Source organism: Sceloporus occidentalis, unplaced genomic scaffold, assembly GCF_023333645.1.
Source record: "Sceloporus occidentalis isolate IW3139 unplaced genomic scaffold, rSceOcc1.0.p SCAF_255, whole genome shotgun sequence".
Taxonomy (NCBI): Eukaryota; Metazoa; Chordata; class Lepidosauria; order Squamata; family Phrynosomatidae; genus Sceloporus; species Sceloporus occidentalis.
Genome location: NW_028317235.1, coordinates 449,580 through 472,442, shown reverse-complemented (window position 1 = coordinate 472,442; position 22,863 = coordinate 449,580). Strand labels below are relative to the sequence as shown.

General features: G+C 40.8%; 1 protein-coding gene across 1 annotated transcript in view; it reads left to right on the top strand.

Moving 5' to 3' along the window:
- Positions 1-22,863, top strand: part of LOC149275959 (GDP-fucose protein O-fucosyltransferase 2-like) — a 64,782-nt gene that overhangs the window by 18,664 nt on the left and 23,255 nt on the right. The window contains exons 3-5 of the mRNA XM_089504077.1: positions 4,865-4,976; positions 8,452-8,702; positions 14,768-14,912. Of these exons, the coding sequence (XP_089360203.1) occupies positions 4,865-4,976; positions 8,452-8,702; positions 14,768-14,912 (508 nt within the window). The remainder of the gene's footprint in view (positions 1-4,864; positions 4,977-8,451; positions 8,703-14,767; positions 14,913-22,863) is intronic.

Below are 22,863 nucleotides of genomic sequence, written 5' to 3'. Positions count from 1 at the left end.
TGGTATAAAACTTCAAATATCAGCCCATTTGCCAGCAAGTGACATTTTCAAACATTTCTGCATACAATACTAATTTTCCCCATTGCACCAATATATTAACAGCACATATACCTCATATACCCCCCCTCTATATCTTACAGCACATATACCTCATACACCCCCCTCCAAAAAATCCAGAATAACACATTTCAAATAAGTTATACATTTATTTTGATTTTACTCAGTGAAATAAGTATTTGACCAATTTTCAAAACATGACTTAGTACTTGGTGGCAAAACCCTTGTTGGCAATCACAGAGGTCAGACAGTTCTTGTAGTTGGCCACCAGGTTTGCACACATCTCAGGAGGGATTTTATCCCACTCCTCTTTGCAGATCTTTTCCAAGTCATTAAGGCTGATGTTTGGCAACTCGAACCTTCAGATCCCTCCACAGATTATCTATAGGATTAAGGTCTGGAGACTGGCTAGGCCACTCCAGGACCTTAATGCGCTTCTTTTGAGCCACTCCTTTTGTTGCCTTGGCCGTGTGTTTTGGGTCATTGTCATGCTGGAATACCCATCCATGACCCATTTTCAATGCCCTGGCTAAGGGAAGAAGGTTCTCACCCAAGATTTGACGGTACATGGCCCCATCCATCGTCCCTTTGATGCCGTGAAGTTGTCCTGTCCCCTTAGCAGGAAAACACCCCCAAAGCATAATGTTTCAAACTCCATGTTTGACGATGGGGATGGTGTTCTTGGGGTCATAGGCAGCATTCCTTCTCCTATAAATACTGCAAGTTGAGTTGATGCCAAATAGCTCGATTTTCGTCCCATCTGACCACCACACTTTCACCCAGTTCTCCTCTGAATCATTCAGATGTTCATTGGCAAACTTCAGATGGGCCTGTACATGTGCTTTCTTGAGCAGGGGGACCTTGCAGGCGCTGCAGGATTTCAGTCCTTTGCGGCGTAGTGTGTTACCAATTGTTTTCTTGGTGGCTATGCTCCCAGCTGCCTTGAAATAATTGACAAGATCCTCCTGTGTAGTTCTGGGCTGATTCCCCACCGTTCTCATGATCATTGAAACTCCACGAGGTGAGATCTTGCCTGGAGCCCCAGACTGAGGGAGATTGACAGTTATTTTGTGTTTCTTCCATTTGCAAATAATAAAACTGTTGTCACCTTCTCACCAAGCTGCTTGGATATGGTGTTGTAGCCCATTCCAGCCTTGTGTAGGTCTACAATCTTGTCCCTGACATCCTTAGACAGCTCTTTGGTCTGAGTAAAATCCAAATCAATTTATAATTTATTTGAAATGCGTAATTCTGGATTTTTTGTAGTTATTCTGTCTCTCACTGTTCAAATAATCCTACCATTATAATTATAGACAGAACATGTATTTGTCAGTGGGCAAACCTACATAATCAGCAAAATCAACATTTACAATAAAATCGAATGAAATTATTTATTGTTTTACGTAGCGTCATCATCATACCTGGGAACTCTCCGGGTTTGACCCGGAGATTGCCGGGTGAGGACTGCTCCTCCGATTCTCCGGGTCAAGACCCGAATCCTCTGGGTCGCGGGGTCTTGACACGCCCCGCTCACAATAATAATAATAATAATAATAACAATAATATGACTTCTGCCTGCAATTAACCCCTTCAGGACCGGGATTTTGATACTAACGTGTCGCTAAAGGACCAGAGCCGTTTTTGTGTTTTTGCCATGTCTTTCTTCAACTGTAATTTCACTCTTATCAATTGGTGCACCCACACAAATCATATATTGTTTTTTTCAGCACAAGTAGGGCTTTCATTTGAAACCATATTAAGCTGGGTAGTACATTGTTTTTTACAGTTTTGTATACATAAAAATTGTACACACATTGAACCAATGGGAAAAAATTATCCCAAATATATTCATTAAGTTGTCCTGATTTGGAAACCACCCAACATGGCCAGGATTTTTATCTATTTTGACCAGTATAGGGCAAATATTGCAAGGCATGCATCACGTTTTTGAAATGTAATTTTTTTCAAATTTGGCATGGTAGTCTTATAACTGCAATAGTTGTCACAGATACTGATTATCCCCCCAAAATTATATGTTTATGAAAAGTAGATAAGTCAAGGTGTACAACTAGGGTCATTTTGACACTTTTCAAACAGGGATTTTATCGCCAATTGCTGCCAAATTTTGAGGTATTTTTATATTTTTTTTGCATATGTTGCAATGTTGCTTTAGATTTCATATTATATTTTGTATAGAATATGTGCAACTGCAGAAAACAAATTGTGTTCACCAATATCCCCCGGTTCCAACAAGGCCTCACATGCATGGTTCATGCATTTTTTGAGGAAGCTATGAGGGCAAAACTGGAACATGCGCATTTTCGTTTTCACATTTGGAATTTTCAGAAATTGGTTTCCTGGGCCCATATCCCATTTGGGACATTTTGGAAGCCCCCCACTGTAAATTAACCCATAAAAGTATATATTTATGAACAGTAGACAAGTCAAGGTGATCAACTAGGGTAGTTTTGACAGTTTTCAGCTAGCCATTTCTTCACTTATGTCTGCCAAACTTCACAGGGAAATTATTTTACTGCTTTTGTAACGCATACATTTCAATGTTGCACTGAATTTCTTGCACACCATAAGTGCAACAGTGGAAGAAAACACCACATTTTGTTCACCAAGATCCCCTGATTCCAACAAGACCTCACATGCATGGTTCATGCACTTTTTGAGGAAGCTATCAGGGCAAAACTGGAACATGTGCATTTACATTTTTTTAAATATTTTTTTTCATCAGATTACTTGTAAGTGACAGGTTTAGGCCGCTGACATCAATCAGGGAGACCGATCAATAATCAGCGACTTAAAATGTCACCGACAAGTGATCAGATAATAATTATGATTATTTCATTTATTAATAATTTGTGTTTTTTCATTATTACCCTAGATGACCCCTCTCTCTTTGTAGAGCAGGGTCATCCGTGGGCTGCCATAATGATCCGATCACTCCTATTGGCCAGGAGCGATCTGATCAGCCCAGCCTAGCATTTGACCTGGAAGCACCCTGGACTTTCAGGTCAGTGCTGTTATTTTTTTTTTTTTATTATTATTATTTTATTAATTTTTTTAATTAATTTTTTAAATTATTATTAATTTTTTTTTACATTTTTTTTAACTCTTTCAATACTGATGCTCCATTGAAGCACAGCATTGACTGATATATATTAACCCCTGCAATGCTGCGATGGGGGTCATACACAATCGCAGCATTGAAGGGGTTAATTGAGGAAGAGGTGGGGTAGGGGTTAACTGAGGAAGGGTGGGGGGGTCTGGTCTCCACATGAGACCAAAGAACCCTGTCTCCCTGTCCCTGAAGCTGCCTCTGGCAGCTGGGACACAATCTCCAATAGACTGGAGATTGTAGGGGAGGAGTCTCTCTGATCAGTCCTACAGGACTGATCAGAGGACTTCTGGGGGGTCGTTTTTGCTGTTGCTGGTCTGCCTGGGCTTCCAGGCAGACCACCAGCAGCAGAGCCCCCTACAAAACGGGAATTAACCCCTTCAATGCCGCGATCGCAGCATTGAAGGGGTTAACGCTGCACTGACGCTCTCATGGAGCGATCAGGCAGCAGGGGGGTGTTGGATCAGGTCCCCACCCATTCAACACCCCCTCTTCCCTGAAGCTGCCTGTGGCAGCTGAAACCGCGATTGCAGATTTTTCTGCAATCGCTGTCTCTGCCTACAAAGTGATCTGGCCACTTTTGACAGTGATTGGCGGCCAAATACCTGCATGTAGAATGCCCAAATACCCCTGATAGGATAGCCTGGATTGTCTGCTTTACAGAAATATATACCTTTGTGGGTGTTTTTGTTTTATTTGTTTAAAATTAGAGTTATAGTCCCATCATACCTAAAAAAAAATTTATGGCTTTGTATAAAGTAATGTACACCTTATAGTATGTTGGCTTTATGTGCTGGAAAAGTATGAAAATTCTATATAAATTAGGTATTTCTGAAAGCAGGACACCTGAATTGATAAATTTGGATGGAATTTTCTGTCACTTTACCTAATTTTGTGAGGATTCAGAGGGAACATTTAAAAAAAATTAGGTGAATCTTTCGATTTTTTGCTAGTTTTTACTAAATTTCGAATTCTAAATTTTCAGCTAATCCTCCAACTATGGTATTAAAAGAAAGCTCTATCTTTCCTTGAAAAAACAATATATAGTTTACATGGGTACACTATTCACAGGAAAAGTGAATAATCGCTGAACCGACATAGCGCAAAAATGGCAAAATTGCTCCGGGCTTTGAGGAACCAAAAACCCCAGGGATTGAAGGGGTTAATAAGCAGGCTTCAGTATTATCCTTGTAAAATAGCCTAGATGGCTTTTTCAGAAATATACACCTCATGGATTTGCGTTTGCCGTTTAAAAAAATTAATTGCCAACTGCAAAATGTGTTTTCTTTGTGATAAGACTCTTTACTACCCTAACAGAGCAACATCGCTTTTTGTATATACCGGTAATCCCAATGGTTTTCTTTGGTCTGTACACATTTTAATTTGGTACACTGGCTGGCAAAGAAATGCTTATCACGCGATATACGAGAAAATGTATCCTTTGTAAATGAAGAATTTAGATGACAAAATAAAAATACGTCGTGCTGTAGTTCGTATGGTAATGGCAACTCGACACCTTCCGGAAGAACGGAAACTGTCAACGCTGAAGCCAGCCATGACAACGTACTGCCGGAGCTTCAATAGAGAAAGGAATGCCAGGGGTTGCGGCAACGTAACCTGCAGAGCTGATCTGGGATATGGCTGTAGAGTCTCATCCGGTCTGGTCTCTTCTCTTCTCAGGTTTTTGTCTCTTCGCCTTGATCTTTACCCAGGCCTGGTGTTGTGAAGGGGAGTTTAGCCCTGGACAATCAGCGTGTTCTCTGCATGTCGGGGCTGCAGCCGAACAAAGGAGGTGGGTGCGAGCTGGAACGTGGCACTTTTCCATAGGGCCCCTAATGCCACATATAAAGCGGTCGTCGCCCAGATCAGTTAATATATCTGACTTAATGTTGCACGAGTATTATGTTGTCAACCTGATTTACTTTTTCTTGGCAAGCATTCTGGTCACGTACTTTCAATATGAAATTATTTATTACCCTTGTATAGTCGTGCGTCTCTGCACTTTAAAGGTTTGTGAATTACTTAAAACTGAAATTCCTAAGCAAATTGAGCTTTCAAAAGGTAAGTTCAAAATCGCTGTTGTCAATGTACTTACAGAAGACTCAATTATGTATTATTGTAATGCTTAATTTTACTGGGTTTCTTTTACTTTAAATGGACACAAACAGTCGCCATATTTACTTTAACCCCTTCGTGACAAAGGCATGATTAGCTGTAATATTCTTGTTTCCTGTTTACTGTACCCACACAAGTTATATATTGGTTTTTTTCAGGACAAGAAGGGCTTTCTTTAGATGACATTGTTTTGATTGTATCATATTATTTTACTATTAAAAAAGTATTAAAGTATGGTGAAAAATTTTGAAAAAAATGACTTTTTCTAACTTTTTGTTGAGAAATCTTTTACTCATCTATAAAAGGTAATGAAAAAACCTAAATAGATTCTACTATTCGTCCTGAGTTTAGAAATACCCAATGTTTTTTTGCTTTTTTCTGCATGTTATAGGGCAATAAGTACAGGTAACGTTTTGCTATTTCAAAACCATTTTTTACAAATCTGGTAATTCTTCCCCCATGTGCCATTTTGGGTATCTTTGAAGCCAGCCAATGCAATTTACCCCATCAAATCATATATTTTTGAAAACTAGACACCCCAGGGTATTTCAAATGCTGGTATTTTAACTCTTTGCATGCACACATTTTACCACCAGCATTTTTTCAAAGTTTGCAGTAGTATTTTTTGTGTATTTTCCCCACACACCTACTTTATTTATGAATTTACAGCTCCTGGTATATGTCGCTGTCACATGACACCCCAATATGTGTTCAGCAACATCTCCTGAGTACAGTGTCGAGTTTTTTGGGAACTAAAAGGCCACATTTGGGACGTGTGCATTTTTCTAATTGGAAATTAGATGTTTGGCCATTCCTCCCCCCGTGTGGGCCAATTCAATTTACCCCATCAAATCATATATTTTTGAAAGTAGACACCCCATGGGCACTCAATATGCCAGTATTTTTTATCTCTTTCCATGCGAGAATTGTTTTAAACTAATTTTAGGACTTGCTCACAAAAATATTTTTATATATATATATATATTTATTTATTTTTTGCCTTTTTAATTTTTTTTTTTACATTTTACTATTTTTTTTTTTTTTTTACTATTTTTTTCTTCTTCTTCCTATTTTTATTTTAGTTTTTAATTTCTGTTTACTAATCACACTGTGATTAGAAAGCTGGGCTCTTCTCCTTTGTACCAGTTTGTTGTTGTATGTGTTTCTAAATTGTTCTGACTGTAACTGTACTGCGGAATCTGCCGGCGCTTTATAAATAAATATAATGTAATGTAAACTGACATTTTTTCAATATTCTACATGGGGGGGATTTGGTTTACCAAGAGTTCAGAGTTGTAAGAGCATAGCAGATTTATAGTGAATAAAGTCTTCACAAGATTTGGGTTCTCTAAAGTAGTGTTATGATTTACGGTAGTGCTTCTGGGGGAAGTATGTTTTTAGGGTTGCAACAACTAATTGATAAAATCAATAATAATCGATAATGAAAATCATTGCCAATTTAGGGGCAGTTATGGTTAATAGGGTTGTTAGGGTTGATGGGGTGTTTAGGGTTAATTTAGGGGCAGTTATGGTTGGGTTCTTCAGGGTTAATTTAGGGGCAGTTATGGTTAATGAGATCTTCAGGGTTAACTTAGGGGCAGTTATGGTTGATGGGGTCGTTAGGGTTAATTTAGGGGCAGTGGTTGATGGGGTGCTTAGGGTTAATTTAAGGCCAGTTATGGTTGATGGGGTCTTCAGGGTTAATTTAGGGGCAGTTATAGTTATAGTTGATGGGGGTGTTTAGGGTTAATTTAGGGGCAGTTATGGTTGATGGGGGTGTTTAGGGTTAATTTAGGGGCAGTTATGGTTGATGGGGGTGTTTAGGGTTAATTTAGGGGCAGTTATGGTTGATGGGGTCTTCAGGGTTAATGGGGCCTTCAGGGTTAACTTAGGGGCAGTTATGGTTGATGGGGTTGTTAGGGTTAATTTAGGAAGCAGTTATGGTTGATGGGGTCTTTAGGGTTAATTTAATGCTGAGGACTGAGAGTTAATTTAATAAGGTTAACTTAAGGTGCTCTTAGAGGTAAAGGGGGGGCAAACTAGGGGGAATCTAAATCCTGGGGACAGTGAAGATTAATCCTGTATTTATTTATAAAAGTATTGTGTCAGTGTGCTGAGAACGAGTCTGTGAATCTACGAGTCTGAGGACACTATGGCATATCTGGGGGGTATAAGGCATATCTTGGGAGTACGGAGTGACATATCTGGGGGTAAAAGGCATATAGGGTATATAAGGCACATCTGGGAGGCAGTGTGGCAGGCCTGGGCTCAGATGTGCATGCATTTTTATCAGGTTTTTTTTTTATTCTGACGTTTGTTTTTAACATCCAGTTATTTTAAATAAATGAAAAATTGACATGTATTTTTTTTATCTCATTAATCGAAAAAATAATCGTTAGTTGCATCTCTACATGTTTTCTGTATTTTTTGTATGGGAATGTCTTGGGTGTCAGGGTTAGCTTAAGGAAACTGGGGCAATGCTGTCTGGTGATGAGATGAAAGTATATTGAATAAAAAAAAAAAAAAAAAAAGGGCGCTTGACTAACCTGAAGCATCCTTTTCTTGTGGTCTCTTGTTGTCTTTCTACCAAATGTCTTCACCTGTCCCCAGTCTTTATGCAAGGGCAGTTATAGTGTGTGTTTTTATTTATATATATATATATATATATATATATATATATATATAGATTCTGGGTAGGCGCATGCAAATAAGGTCAACAATAATCACCTTTTGCCTCTATATCCACTTAATACATGGATCCCTTGAAAGTAATTGCCCGCTGTACAAGACAGCCTTTAGATAAAACTCGGGTAAGAGGTGCAATAGCCAGATCACTACTCATGGACAGCTGTTTCGTCCTTAATGGGACTCATCAGCATGAGGTTGTGATACTGGCTTAATACTTGAGGCTTGGGGTAGCCAAGAAATACCATTACATAAGTTATGGTGGGTAAAGGTGATGGAACTTAACTTTAAGTGTAAGAGTTTTCCATCACCTTTACTCACCATAACTTATGTAATGGTGTATGTGTGTGTATATGTATGTATATATATATATATATATATATATATATATATATATATATTAGTATTGTAATATTTTGCACCATGATTTGTTTTAATAATATGCCTATCTTTCCTTTTTGTTCTAGGTACTTGTTATATGATGTGAATCCACCAGAAGGTTTCAATTTGCGCAGAGATGTATATATCCGCATGGCCTCCCTTCTTAAAACCTTACTCAAGCATTCAAACTGGGTGCTAGTACTTCCTCCCTGGGGTCGCCTGTATCATTGGCAGAGCCCTAACATCCACCAGTTTCGCATACCTTGGGCTGAATTCTTTGATCTTGAATGTCTAAACCAAAACATCCCCGTCATTGAGTATGAAGATTTCATAGCAGGTAAATAGAAATGAACAGTTTCTCTGCAGATACCACTCGTCCCAGAAGAACCATTCGTCCTATCTAGTCTGCCTGCATGTTTAAAATTCTTTCACTGCTGTAGCCTCTGCTACTTCTCATGGGAGGCTGTTCCATTTATCTACCTTGATCTTCGTAAAGTAAAGCTTCTTTATATACAGTATTTGCCCTAATGTAGGCCACACTCCCCCCTTAAACCTGTAATCCGGGTTTAGCGCAGGGATGTGCAGTTCGTATTGCCTGAGCGGGTGTTTTTTTCCAGCAGGTTTAGGATCCAGTTCCTCTGCAGCATTGCGGGGGACCTGGATATTTCTCTCCGGCAGCCAGTGGACGTCTGCACGATGCGCGTAGACAACCTCCGCTGCCAGCACTTCCGACGGGGCTTCTATAACAGAGCACCGGCGTGTCACAACCTCCTGGTGCTCCAATATAGATGCCCTGGTGGAAGTGCTGGCAGCGGAGGTTGTCTGTGTGCATCGTGCAGACGTCCACCGGCTGGCCCGCTAGACACCAGGGAGTCTGGGCGTGCATTAGTAAGTCTGGGGGCAGAGTGGCATTTCTAGGGGGCATAAAGCATCTCTGGGGCACCAAGTGGCATATCAGGGGGGCAGAAGGGAATATCAATAAGTAAGGTGCATTATGAATTAAGGGGGGGACCTTAAAATGGCTACTGGTTTTCCAAATTTCTGTTTTGTATACGTATTTTTTGTATACATATTCTGCCTAACTGCATAATAGATACCAAAAATGTTAAAATACATGTATTCTTGTTCATTAGATAAAATACTGTTTTAGTATTTCCCTAATATGTATTTTTTCTTTAAAAATATTTTTTTCTTTAAAATAAGTTTAAAGGACAGGGAGGCTGTAAGTGATGTGCAGACCTCATGCTTCTGGCAGCATCAATACACGAAGGGGGCAGCAAGCCAGGTATCAGCATGTATTGGCTGCTGGTGCATTATGGGAGTGTGATTGCTATATTAAATATATATACTGTATTTTAGGGCTGCAACGAACGATTATTTTCAATTGGATAAAAAAATGAATGTAAATTTTTCATTTATTTAAAATAATTTGATAAACAAATGATGTTAAATACAAACAGCATAATAAAAAAAACTTTAATAAAATGCATTTCTTGTCTTTATTTCCCAACCAGCCCCCCAATTTATGCACATTTGAGCCCAGACATGCCACGCTCCCTCCCAGACATGCCACGCTCCCTCCCAGACATGCCACGCTCCCTCCCAGACATGCCACGCTCCCTCCCAGACATGCCACGCTGCCTCCCACACATGCCACGCTGCCTCCCACATATACCACTGTGCCTGATACGCCTTATACCCCCTGATACACCACTCCATCCTCCCCAGACATGCCACACTGCCTCCCAGACATGCCACGCTGCCCTCCCCAGATATGCCACTCCAGTCTACCCCCAGATATGCCTTATACACCCTGATACACCACTCCTTCCTCCCCAGACATGCCACACTGCCTCCCAGACATGCCACGCTGCCCTCCCCAGATATGCCACTCCAGTCTACCCCCAGATATGCCACTGTGGCCCCAGATATGCCTTATACACCCTGATACACCACTCCTTCCTCCCCAGACATACCACACTGCCCTCCCCACATATGCCTTATATACCCTATATGCCTTATACCCCCAGATATGTCTCTCCGTCCTCCCCAGATATGCCTTGTACCCCCCCCCCCCAGATATCTCATAGTCCCCTCATGGAGTCACAGACCCGTTCGCATCACACTGACATCATACTTTTATAAATAAGTACTGGGTTAATCTTCACTGCCCCCAGGATTTAGATTCCCCTTAGTTTGCCCCCCTTTATCTCTAACTGCACCTTAAGTTAACTTTATTCAATTAACCCTCAGTCCTCATCATTAAATTAACCCTAAATACCCCATTAACCGTAACTGCCCCTAAATTAACCCTAAACACCCCATTAACCACAGCATCCCCTAAATTAACCCCCACCTCCCCTAACTTTCAGCAGCCCAAATATTAATTTTATACTTAGTTAGATGAGTGTCACAGCCATGTGGGTGTGGCAGAAGGAAGGGGCGGGGCCAGTTGTCACCGTTTTTACAGGGAGGGACTGGTAAGTAGGAGCTGCTGCTGTGAGTCACAAACTGATTATAAAACGAGGGGTATTTTTCAGAGCGTTTGCTCTGGAAAAAACCCTCATTTTATAATCAATACAAATCGATTCAACTAATCGATAATGAAATTCGTTGGCAAGGATTTTCATTATCGATTTTATTCTGCCTCCTCTGTGGACGGACCATTACTACATGCCAGAACGATCGCAGTACTTCAGTGACATCACCCGCGCAGTCTGGTGTGTAGCACTGACGCTTTGCTCTGATACACTGAGTGCCAGAATGCGTATAACACGCAGTTACGCTTGCAGCCCCGAAGTTTAGTTTGAGTGCCCTCGTAGATTCACAGACTCGTTCACAGCACACTGACACTATTATCCTTTTATAAATAAATACAGGATTAATCTTCACTGCCCCCAGGATTTAGATTCACCTTAGTTTGCACCCCTTTACCTCTAACTGCACCTTAAGTTAACCTTATTAAATGAATTAAATTAACGCTCAGTCCTCAGCATTAAATGAACCCTAAAGACCCCATTAAGCATAACTGCCCTTACATTAACCACAACCTCCCCTAACTTTCAACAGCCGAAATATTAATTTTATACTTACTGTTAAATGAGTTGCTGAGCAATGTGGACGCTATAAGGAAAGTGACGGGGCCAATCAACAGTGTGACCGCAGGGAGGGACTGGGAAGTAGTAACTGCTGTGAGTGACATTGAAGAATCGGATCCGAACTTCATCGCACAGACACAGCTCTCCCCCCGGCTGTTAGAGAGGAGGATCCGGGTGCCCTGCAACGCTGCGGGGGATCTGGATCTTAGTGTTGTTATCCGACCTCTATTTGAGGTTGGATTATAAAGCGAGGGGTCGTTTTCTGAGCGTTTGCTCTGAAAAAACCCTCATGTTATAATCGATAAAACCGATTCAACTAATCGATAATGAAATTCATTGGCAACGATTTTCATATCGATTTTATCAATTAGTTGTTGCAGCCCTAATATATACAGTGGGGCAAAAAAGTATTTAGTCAGCCACCAATTGTGCAAGTTCTCCCACTTACGAAGATGAGAGAGGCCTGTAATTTTCACCATAGGTACACTTCAACTATGAGAGACAGAATGGGGGGAAAGAATACAGGAAATCACATTGTAGGATTTCTAATGAATTCATTGGTAAATTCCTCGGTAAAATAAGTATTTGGTCACCTACAAACAAGCAAGATATCTGGCTCTCACAGACCTGTAACATCTTCTTTAAGAGTCTCCTCTGTCCTCCACTCGTTACCTGTATTAATGGCACCTGTTTGAACTTGTTATCAGTATAAAAGACACCTGTCCACAACCTCAAACAGTCACACTCCAAACCCCACTATGGCCAAGACCAAAGAGCTGTCGAAGGACACCAGAAACAAAATTGTAGACCTGCACCAGGCTGGGAAGAATCTGCAGTAGGCAAGCAGTTTGGTGTGAATAAATCAACTGTGGGAGCAATTATTCGAAAATTGAAGACATACAGGACCACTGATAATCTCCCTCGATCTGGGGCTCCACGCAAGATCTCACCCCGTGGTGTCAAAATGATCACAAGAACGGTGAGCAAAAATCCCAGAACCACACGGGGTGAACTAGTGAATGACCTGCAGAGAGCTGGGACCAAAGTAACAAAGGCTACCATCAGTAACACACTATGCCGCCAGGGACTCAAATCATGCAGTGCCAGACGTGTCCCCCTGCTTAAGCCAGTACATGTCCGGGCCCGTCTGAAGTTTGCTAGAGAGCATTTGGATGATCCAGAAGAGGATTGGGTGAATGTCATATGGTCAGATGAAAACAAGGTAGAACTTTTTGGTAGAAACTCAACTCGTCGTGTTTGGAGGAGAAAGAATGCTGCGTTGCATCCAAACAACACCATACCTACAGTGAAGCATGGGGGTGGAAACATCATGCTTTGGGGCTGTTTTTCTGCAAAGGGACCAGGACAACTGATCCGTGTAAAGGAAAGAATGAATGGGGCCATGTATCGTGAGCTTTTGAGTAAAAACCTCCTTCCATCAGCAAGGGCATTGAAGATGAAATGTGTCTTTCAGCATGACAATGATCCCAAACACACCTCCCGGGCAACGGAGTGGCTTTGTAAGAAGCATTTGAAGTTGAAAGTCCGTGTTGCCCAGCGACAGCCCCAAAACATCACTGCTCTAGAGGAGATCTGCATGGAGGAATTGTACAAAATACCAGCAACAGTGTGTGAAAACCTTGTGAAGACCTACAGAAAATGTTTGACCTCTGTCATTGCCAACAAAGGGTATATAACAAAGTATTGATATGAACTTTTGTTATTGACCAAATACTTATTTTCCACCATAATTTGCAAATAAATTCTTTAAAAATCAGACAATGTGATTTATGGACTTTGTTGTCTCATTCTGTCTCTCGTGGTTGAAGTGTACCTATGGTGAAAATTACAGGCCTCTCTCATCTTTGTAAGTGGGAGAACTTGCACAATTGGTGGCTGGCTAAATACTTTTTTGCCCCTCTGTGTATATATATATATATATATATATATATATATATATATATAATCTAAAACCTTGGCAACAAAAGTGAGTACACCCCTAAAGGCCCAAATTGGGCCCAATTAGCCATTTCCCCTGTGTCATGTGACTCAGTGTTACAAGGCCTCAGGTGTGAATGGGGAGCGGGTGTGTTAAATTTGGTGTTACTGCTCTCACACTCTCTCATACTGGTCACTGGAAGTTCAACATGGCACTTAGGGGTGTACTCGCTTTTGTTGCCAAGGTTTTAGACATTAACCCCTTCAGGACCGGGTTTTTGTTACTAAGGTTGCGCTAAAAGACCGGAGCCGTTTTTGTGTTTTTGCTATGTCTTTCTTCAACTGTAATTTCTCTCTTCTCAATTAGTGCACCCACACAAATCATATATTGTTTTTTTCAACAGAAGTAGGACTTTAATTTGAAACCATATTAAGCTGGGTAGTACATTGTTTTGTTTGAAATAAACTTGAAACAATGGGGACAAAATGGAAAAAGCAAATTTTTTTACAGTTTTGTATACATACAAATTGTACACACATTGAACCAATGGGAAAAAATTATCCAAAATATATTCATTAACTTGTCCTGATTTGGAAACCACCCAATATGGACAGGATTTTCATCTATTTTTACCAGTATAGGGCAATATTGCAAGGCATGCATCATGTTTTTAAAATGTATTTTTTTCAAATTTGGCATGGTAGGCTAATAACTGCAATAGTTGTCACAGATACTGATTATCCCCCCAAAATGATATGTTTATGGACAGTAGATAAGCGAAGGTGTACAACTAGGGTCATTTTGATACTTTTCAAACAAGGATTTTATCACCAATTGCAATTTTAGTTTTTTTGCATATGTTGCTTTAGATTTCATAATATATTTTGTATGGAATATGTGCAACTGCAGAAAAAAAAAACCAAATTGTGTTCACCAACATTTATGAACAGTAGACAAGCCTGAATATAGGACTATCCTATAGGAAAAAGGAGTTAAACTAGTAAATATTTACATGTAAACTATTTTTCATATTTAATAAAAACTATGAAAAAATGCATTTTTTGTTTTAATTTCCTTTTATTTGCTAACCTGCCCCCAGTTATGCACATCTGCCCCCCAGATATTCTTTATACCTCTTATATGCCACCCTGCCTCCCTTTTTTTTTTTAAAGGTATGGGGAGGCATTTTCAGTTTCGACCAAGTGCATCCTGAATTTTCGGTTTCCGGTCGGTCCAGAATTTTCATTTCGGTGCCGTTTTAAAGGACAATATAATTGTAGCTGTATAAATCCATCAAAAGGCACAACAAAAGGCCAAAATATGAACTGAGGTGTTTTGCTAAGTCCCAGTTTGTTTCTTTTACAGAATCTGGAGGACCATTTGTTGAACAGATTTACATTTTGCAAGGCTATGCAGAAGGCTGGAAGGAAGGCACATGGGAGGAGAAAGTGGATCCGAGGCCATGTATTGATGAGCTCATGTACTCTGTGGACAAAAATGGATACTACAGGTACCGTTACAGAGCGTCCATAAAACGCATCTCAAGTAACCCTTATGGACGTACCAGTACGTCCTGACCATCTTGCAGCGGCTAGGATGTGTCCTGGCTTTCTGCTTCCAGATCAGCTGTAACAGCTGCCGGCGCAAGCACCGGATAACAGTTGACGTCACCCAGAAGGTCATTGGAGGACAGGATTTTTTTAGTGTTTTTTTTAATAAAATTTTTTTTTTTTTTTGTATTTAACCATACTGCACTGATAAAAAAAATACAAAAATAAAAAATTATAAAAAAGATAACTGAAAAAAAATAAGAAAAAACCCTTACATCCCATTGCCCTAGCACAACATCTAAAAAGTATAACCCCCTGCCCCCGTTCACAACCCCCAAACCCGTTAAGCCATAAGTATAAAAAATACTATCCTATAGGGTAATAAGGATGTGGGGTATTTCCGTTATCAGGAGATGCAGCTAAACAATTTTGGCCGGGTTTCTCTGCCATAAATACAAAAAAGCAAAAAAATCTATTCAACACAGAAGTGTTGGTTAAAAAAAGCGCAGGAAATAATTTCTGTGGCCACCTTTGACAGTGGTTGGTGGCCAAATAGCTGGGTGAAGAGTGCCCAACTACCCCTGATACGATGGTCTGGGTTGTCTACTTTACGGAAATATAAACTTTTGTGGGTGTTTTTGGTTTATTCGTTTAAAATTAGAGTTGCAATCCCATAATCCCATTATATATATATTTTTTAATTTTATTTTTTGTATTTTTTTAAATGTATTTTTTTTTTTAAATGCACTGTAAGTGCAGTATGGTTAGAGGTCCTTTTAGGGACCTCTTGAACATGTTATTAATGCCAGTGATGTCACAATGACATCACTTAGCTCACTATTGTTTTTTGAATTATTATTTATTGTATTAGTGGGTTTTTTTTTTCTTTAAATACCTGACAATTTTTTTCATTTCGTTTTTCAGCATCGGTGAAGAGTGAGAAACATGGTTTAAAATCACTTTCCTCCCTACAATCCCCCTGTACCGTTCACACTGTGATCTCTATGCAAGTCCCCACAGATCACAGTGTCTGTGCCTCATCGGAGGTATCGGATCTCCCAGCAGGGTCTGGACAGACCTTGGAGGGGATATCCTGTCCTCCGATGACCTTCCAGGTGACGTCAGCCGGGCATTTAAAAATGTAACAGTTTTCCGGAGCTCGTCAAACAGCCTGATCTCCTGTGTAGCGGCAGGGATGTGTCCCTGCCGCTGCAAGAAGGGCAGGATTTACCGGTAAATTCATAGGGGATTTTTCTGGACATACCGGTACGTCCATAGGGGAATGAAGGGGTTAAACAAGCATGGGATGGACATAAAGTTTCCCTGACCAAAAGGGATGTAAACCCCTTACATAAAAAAAAAATGGGCAGACTAGATGGGCCGAATGGTTTTTATCTGCCATCAAATTCTATTGTTTTCTATGTAATGGGAGTAACATCAGCGAATCATATGCTAGATAAACTCTGATTTTATTGGGATCCCATTGACTAGAATGGGGGTGCTACTGAGCATGTGCAAACAGTATGCTCCCTGGTTAAGTTTTTCTGCTTTCAATAGAGACAGATGAGGGATTATTACTGAGAAGACGTTGTAGAACACATATTGGGGTGGTGTTTGACAGTGACATAGGAGTTAAAAATCCATACCAAAAGTATGTCTATTGGGGGAGTGAAATGCAAAAATACTAGCATTGGAAATACAAATGAATATCATAAACCCTGAATATCAGGAGCAAGGTTCCGAATCACTACATTTTATAATTTTTTTTATAGTAAATTAGATGACATCAAAATAATGATATCTAAAGAAAACCCTTATTGTTGTGAAAAAGTTAATATATAAACTTGTGTGGGTACAGTAAATGAGAGAGAAGTAGATTACAGCTAAACACAAGCACAGCAGAAATGTTAAAACAGCTACTGTCATGAACGGGTTAATAGCATAAATACAACACAAAAACCTTTTAAGTTTCATTGGCAATAATCTATCATCATGTTTGTCACATGGCAATTCCTTTTAAAGTTAGGAATGGGGCAGAATTTGATATTATTAACCCTTTGAGCACTGGGGGTCTGGCCCAATGTTCCTCTTGCATCCTTTTGTTTACTGATTCCTAGTAAAAGGTTTTGGTTAACCTAGAAAAACTATATACCATTTTTGCTCGATTATAAGACGACCCCATAGGAAAAAAAGTTTTACTAGTAAATGTTAATTCATGTAAACTATTTTTTTTTTTTTTTTTTAAATAAACGCTATGATTGAGAAAACATTTTTTTTTTGTTTTTATTTCCTTTTATTTTCCAACCTGCCCCCCAGTTATGCACATCTGCCCCCAGAATTGCCACTCTGCCCCAGAAATGCCTTATACCCCCTAAATGCCACTGTGCCCCATGATATGCCTTTTAACCCTCTATATGCCACTGTGCCCCATGATATGCCTTTTGACCCCCTGTGTGCCACTCTGCCTCCAGAAATGCCTTATACCCCTATATGCCTCTCTGGCATTTAGGGGGTTAAAAGGCATATTATGGGGCAGAGTGGCATATAGGGGTATAAGGCATTTCAGGAGGTAGAGTGGTGTATAGAGGGTTAAAAGGCATTTCTGGAGGCAGAGTGGCATAAAGGGGCTTAAAACTCATATCTAGGGGCAGAGTGGCATTAAGGGTTAACGACATATCATAGAGCACTCTGCCTACAGAAATGCCTTATGTCCATCCGCCCCAGCTGCAGCGGAAGTTGCCTGCGCGAATCGTGTACACGTCCACCCGCTACCCTTACCACACACCAGGAAGTCACACGCACCGGTAAGTTTGGGGGGGGGGTGTTAAATGGGGGGCATAAGACAGGAGGATCCGGTCTCATAGTCAGACCTAAAAAAAACATTCCCTGAGTAGTTATATTGAATGTGTATTAACATGTTTTTTTTTACTTATAAATGTAATGAAATTTGAACACAAAATCTTCATTTATGATTTTTTTTTATAAATAAAAGGTAATCAAGGGGAATAACACATTTTTTTTTAATTAATAAAGTCACAAATTTGAAATATGTCCTTTTATTTATTAAGCGCCAGCAAATTATGCAGCACTGTACAAATTACCGTATTTGCTTGATTATAAGGCGAGAGCAAATGCTCTGAAAAATAACCATCGTCTTATATTCAAGGTCTTCTAATCAAACCTCAAATAGAGGTCTGACTACAAGACAAAGATCCAGATCCCCCGCAGGGGACCCGGATCCTCCTCTCTGGCAGCCGGTGGACATCTGTGCAATGTGCGCAGACAACCTCCACTGATGCCAGCACTTCCTCTGGGGCTTCTATGACGGAGCGCCGGCATCACATGACCTTCCGGTGCTCATTCATAGAAGCCCGGCAGAAGTGTCCGCAGCAGCAGCGGAGGTTGTCTGTGCACATCGCGCAGACCTCCACCGGCTGCCCCACTAGACACCAAGGAATCTGAAGCACAGGGGATAAGTCTAGGGAAGCACTGGTAAGTCAGGGAGGGTAAGAGTGGCATATGGTGGGGTATAAGGGCTTTCTGGGGGCAGAGTGGCATATAGGGGGTTAAAAGGAATATCAGGGAGGCAGAGTGGCATATAGGGGTGTAAAAGGAATATCAGGGAGGCAGAGTGGCATATAGGGGGTATAATGCATATCTGGGGGGCAGAGTGGCAAATAGGGGTAAAGAGGCATGTCTGGGAGGCAGAATGGCATATAGGGGGGTATAAGGCATATCTGGTGGGCAGAATTGCATATAAGGGGGTAAAAGGCATATCTGTGGGGCAGATGTGCATAACTGGGGGCATATTGGCAAATATAAGGAAATAAAAAGGAAAAATGCATTTTTCTCATTCATAGTTTTTATTAAATATGAAAAAATAGTTTACATGTGAATTAATATTTACTAGTTAAACTTTTTTTTCTTATAGGGTAGTCTTATATTCAGGCTTTTTTTTCCTAAATTATTATTCACGTTTTGGGGAGTCGTCTTATAGTCGGGTTAATGAGGTAGTTAACACTTACACAAATATACATTAACCCCTTAACGACAATCCACGTACATGTACAGGGTTGCCGTGCAACGCGATAATGACAATGCCCGTACATGTACGGGCTGCCGTTAAATAGCTGCATCGACCGCGATCGCATTTACGCCGCGATCGGTGGGGCTGACCGTGGATCCGGGGAGGAAAGCCCTCCCCTGAAGAAAAATGGCCGCCGCACCAATCATCAAAGATCGCGGCGGCTAAAACAGCTTAGGAAGCGATTGGAATCGCTTCCAAAGCATAAACTACCCCCTACCCGATAGCCTTGTAATTGCTCCGAAGAGCAACCACAAGTGCCATCCTGTAAATGACGTTGCCGTCATTCACAGGATGGCATCAACAATAGAAAACTGAATGAGTTCACAGAGGGTCTATCCAGACCCTCTTGAGAACTCTCGAGCTCCTCCTTCAGGTTGAATGCAAGTACTGCATCCAACCATGCAAGGTCAATGGAGTCCAGCTCACTAATCAGTGATGAGTAAAAAAAAATAAACAAAAAAAGTATTGTTCAAAAATTAAAAAAAAAAAAAATTCAAAATATGGTAACATGTAAAAATCTCCACTGTGGCAAAAAAAAAGTTTTCAATAAGCAAGTCCTACAATTTTTTTTATCTTCACAAAAATTCCAACATGGAAAGAGTTAAAATATTGGCATTACAAATGCCCATAGGGTGTCTAGTTGTATGAAATGTATGATTTGATGGGGTAAATTGAATTGGCCGGGTTCAAATATGTCCTAAATTTGAGACATGGGGGCAGTAGGATCAGATGTCTAAATGGCAAAAAAATACACACCTCACAAAGGCGGCCTTTTACCTCCCAAATAACCCAACAAACCCATGCATGGGGGGTATCACTGCGCTCAGGAGATGTTACTGAACACACATTGGGGTGTTGTTCGACACGGACATATACCAGGAGCGATAAATTTATACCTGAAGTACAACGTGTGTGAAAAAAATACAAAACATTTTTACTACCATAAAGTTTCACAAAGGCTGGTGGTAAAATCAGTGCATGGAAAGGGTTAAAATACCAGCATTTCAAATACCTTGGGGTATTTTTAAAAATATATGATTTGATGGGGTAAATTGCATTGGCCGGCTTCAAAAGATATCTGAAATGGCACATGGGGGGAAGAATGACCAGATTTGAAAAAATGGTTTTGAAATAGCAAAACGCTACCTGTACAACGAGCAGAAAAAAGCAAAAAAAACATAAAAACATTGGGTATTTCTAAACTCAGGACAAATAGTAGAATCTATTTAGCGGGTTTTTTCATTAGTTTTTGCAGATGAGTAAAAGTTTTTTTGTTTAAAAAGTGAGAAATTATTTTTTTAACAAAAAATACACATTTTATCATTTTTTTTTTTTTTATAGTAAATTAGATGATATGATAAAAATAATGGTATCTAAAGAAAGCCCTGTTTGTCCTGAAAAAGACAATATATAATATGTGTGGGAGCACGAAATGAGAGAAGAAAATCACAGCTAAACAGCAACACTGAAAAATGTTAAGAGCCATTGTCCCACAATATACTACGAGTAAAAACCCCTATTGTCAATGCATACAAACACATCAGGAGTTGAGCCATGCCAGGGAACTTCTTCACTCCGGCTACGCAGTAGTCATTCGGTATGAATTTACAGCTCCTAGTTTATGCCTTACCCAAACACCACCCTAATATGTATTCAGCAACATTTCCCCAGTACAGTGATACCATCTATGCATTTGGTCAAAATGGAAGTCTGAAAAATGCTGACAATTCTGCCCACACATCCTTTTTGGAAGATCATTGAAGCCGTTCAGTTCAATTTACCCCGTCAAACCATATATGTTTAAAAACTAGACACCCAGGGGTATTTCACATGCAGGGTATTCTAACAATTTCCAAGCACTAATTTTACCAACCAAAATTTGTGGTGCTATTTTTTGTGTGTTTTTCACACGCATTGTACTTCAGGTATGAATTTACCGCTCCTGGTCTATGTCACTGTGAAACAACATCTCAATATGTGTTCAGTAACATCTCCTGAGTACGATTTTCATTATCGATTAGTTGAATTGATTTTATCGAATATAAGATGAGGGTTTTTTCAGAGCAAATGCACCAGCTTGATATGACCTTCCGTCGCTCCATCATAGAAGCCCCAGCGGAAGTGGAGGGCAGTAGAAGGGGTTGTCATGGTGCAGACATTCATCCTCCTCTCTTGCAGCCTGTGGACGTCTGCACGATGAGCGCAGACAACCTCCGCTACTGCCCTCCATTTCTGCTGAAGCACCGGTGTGACATAAACTTCCAGTACTTAGTCATAGCAGCTCCAGGGAAAAGCCAGCAGCAGAGGTTTGTCCATGTGCATCGCACAGACGTTCACCAGCTGCCCTCATTAGACACCGGGGGGTCTGGAGCAAGGAGGTATAAGGTATATAGGGGGATATAAGGCATATCGGGGGGCACAGTGGCATATAGGGGGTATAAGGCATATCAAGGGGGCACAGTGGCATATAGGGGGTATGAGGCATATCAAGGAAGCACAGTGGCATATAGGGGGTATAAGGCATATCAAGGGAGCACAGTGGCATATGGGGGTATAAGACATACCAGGGGACACAGTGGCATATCTGGAGGCAGGGTGGCAAGCCTGGGGTCAGATGTGCATAACTGGGGGGCAGGTTGGCAAATGAAAGAAAATGTCTACGCAGGGATGGATTGGTAAGTCTGGGGGGGCAGAGTGGCATATCTGGGGGGTATGTGGCATATCTTGGGGTACATAGCATATCAGGTGCAGGGTGGCATATCAGGGAGGCATAAGGCATGTCTAGGTGTCAAGCCGGGATGAGAAGCGTAGCGCAGGAATACATAACAAAGTCCAGAACACCTAAGCAAGGGTCACAGTCCACGGGGTCACGGTCCATAGGTCGAGGCAGGCAGCAAACAATCAGTATCGTGGTCACGGTCCAGGGGTCGAGGCAGGCAGCAAAGATCAATAACAGGGTCACAAGCAAGGGTCAAAACCAGGAAGACTTCGAAGTAGATAGAAGGAACAGGTAACAAATAGGTACACAGCTCAACTAGTAATCCCTGTGTGAGGTGTCTGCATGGTTTATATAGGGGTAGGTATCAGGATCCCCTCCCCCTCTCCTATGGTCTCCTCCCCCCCTTGGCACCTGATAGGAGGTGGTCAGAAGTCTCTGCCTCCCCTCCCTTCCCCCTAGTGTCTACCCGACAGGCTGCCACACTCAAGGAGGCTAAGCCCCTTCTCGTCATCCCCTCAACGTGTGTGAGACGCAGCGCGTGCTGACCACAAGCCTGGATGCAGCTTACCTTGCGGCCGTGCCGCAGAGAGGCCGGTGGTTCGGGGGGGCGCTCCCGAGGCGAGGTAGAGCTCCGTGCCTCACACTATGATAAAGAGTGGCAAGCCTGGGGTCAGATGTGCATAACTAGGGGCAGGTTGGCAAATAAAATGAAATAAAAACAAGAAATGCATTTTTCTCAATCATAGTTTTTATGAAATAGTTAACATGTGCATTAATATTTACTATTAAAACTTTTTAAGGTTAACCCCTTCAGTCCCCTATGGATGTACCAGTACGTCCAAAAAACGCATCCCAAGAATCCCCTATGGACGTACTGGTACGCGGAGGAGAGTGAGAAACCATGTATCTCACCCTCCTCCCATGCTGCAAAACGAAAAGGAGAAAAAAAAAAGGGTTAGTCATTTAAAAAAAATAATAAAAAAATCATTAAAATAATAATATAAATAATAATAATAAAAAAAATAAAGTGAGCTAAGTGATGTAATTGTGACATCACTGGCATTAATAACATGTTCAAGAGGTCCCTAAGAGGATTAAAAAAAAA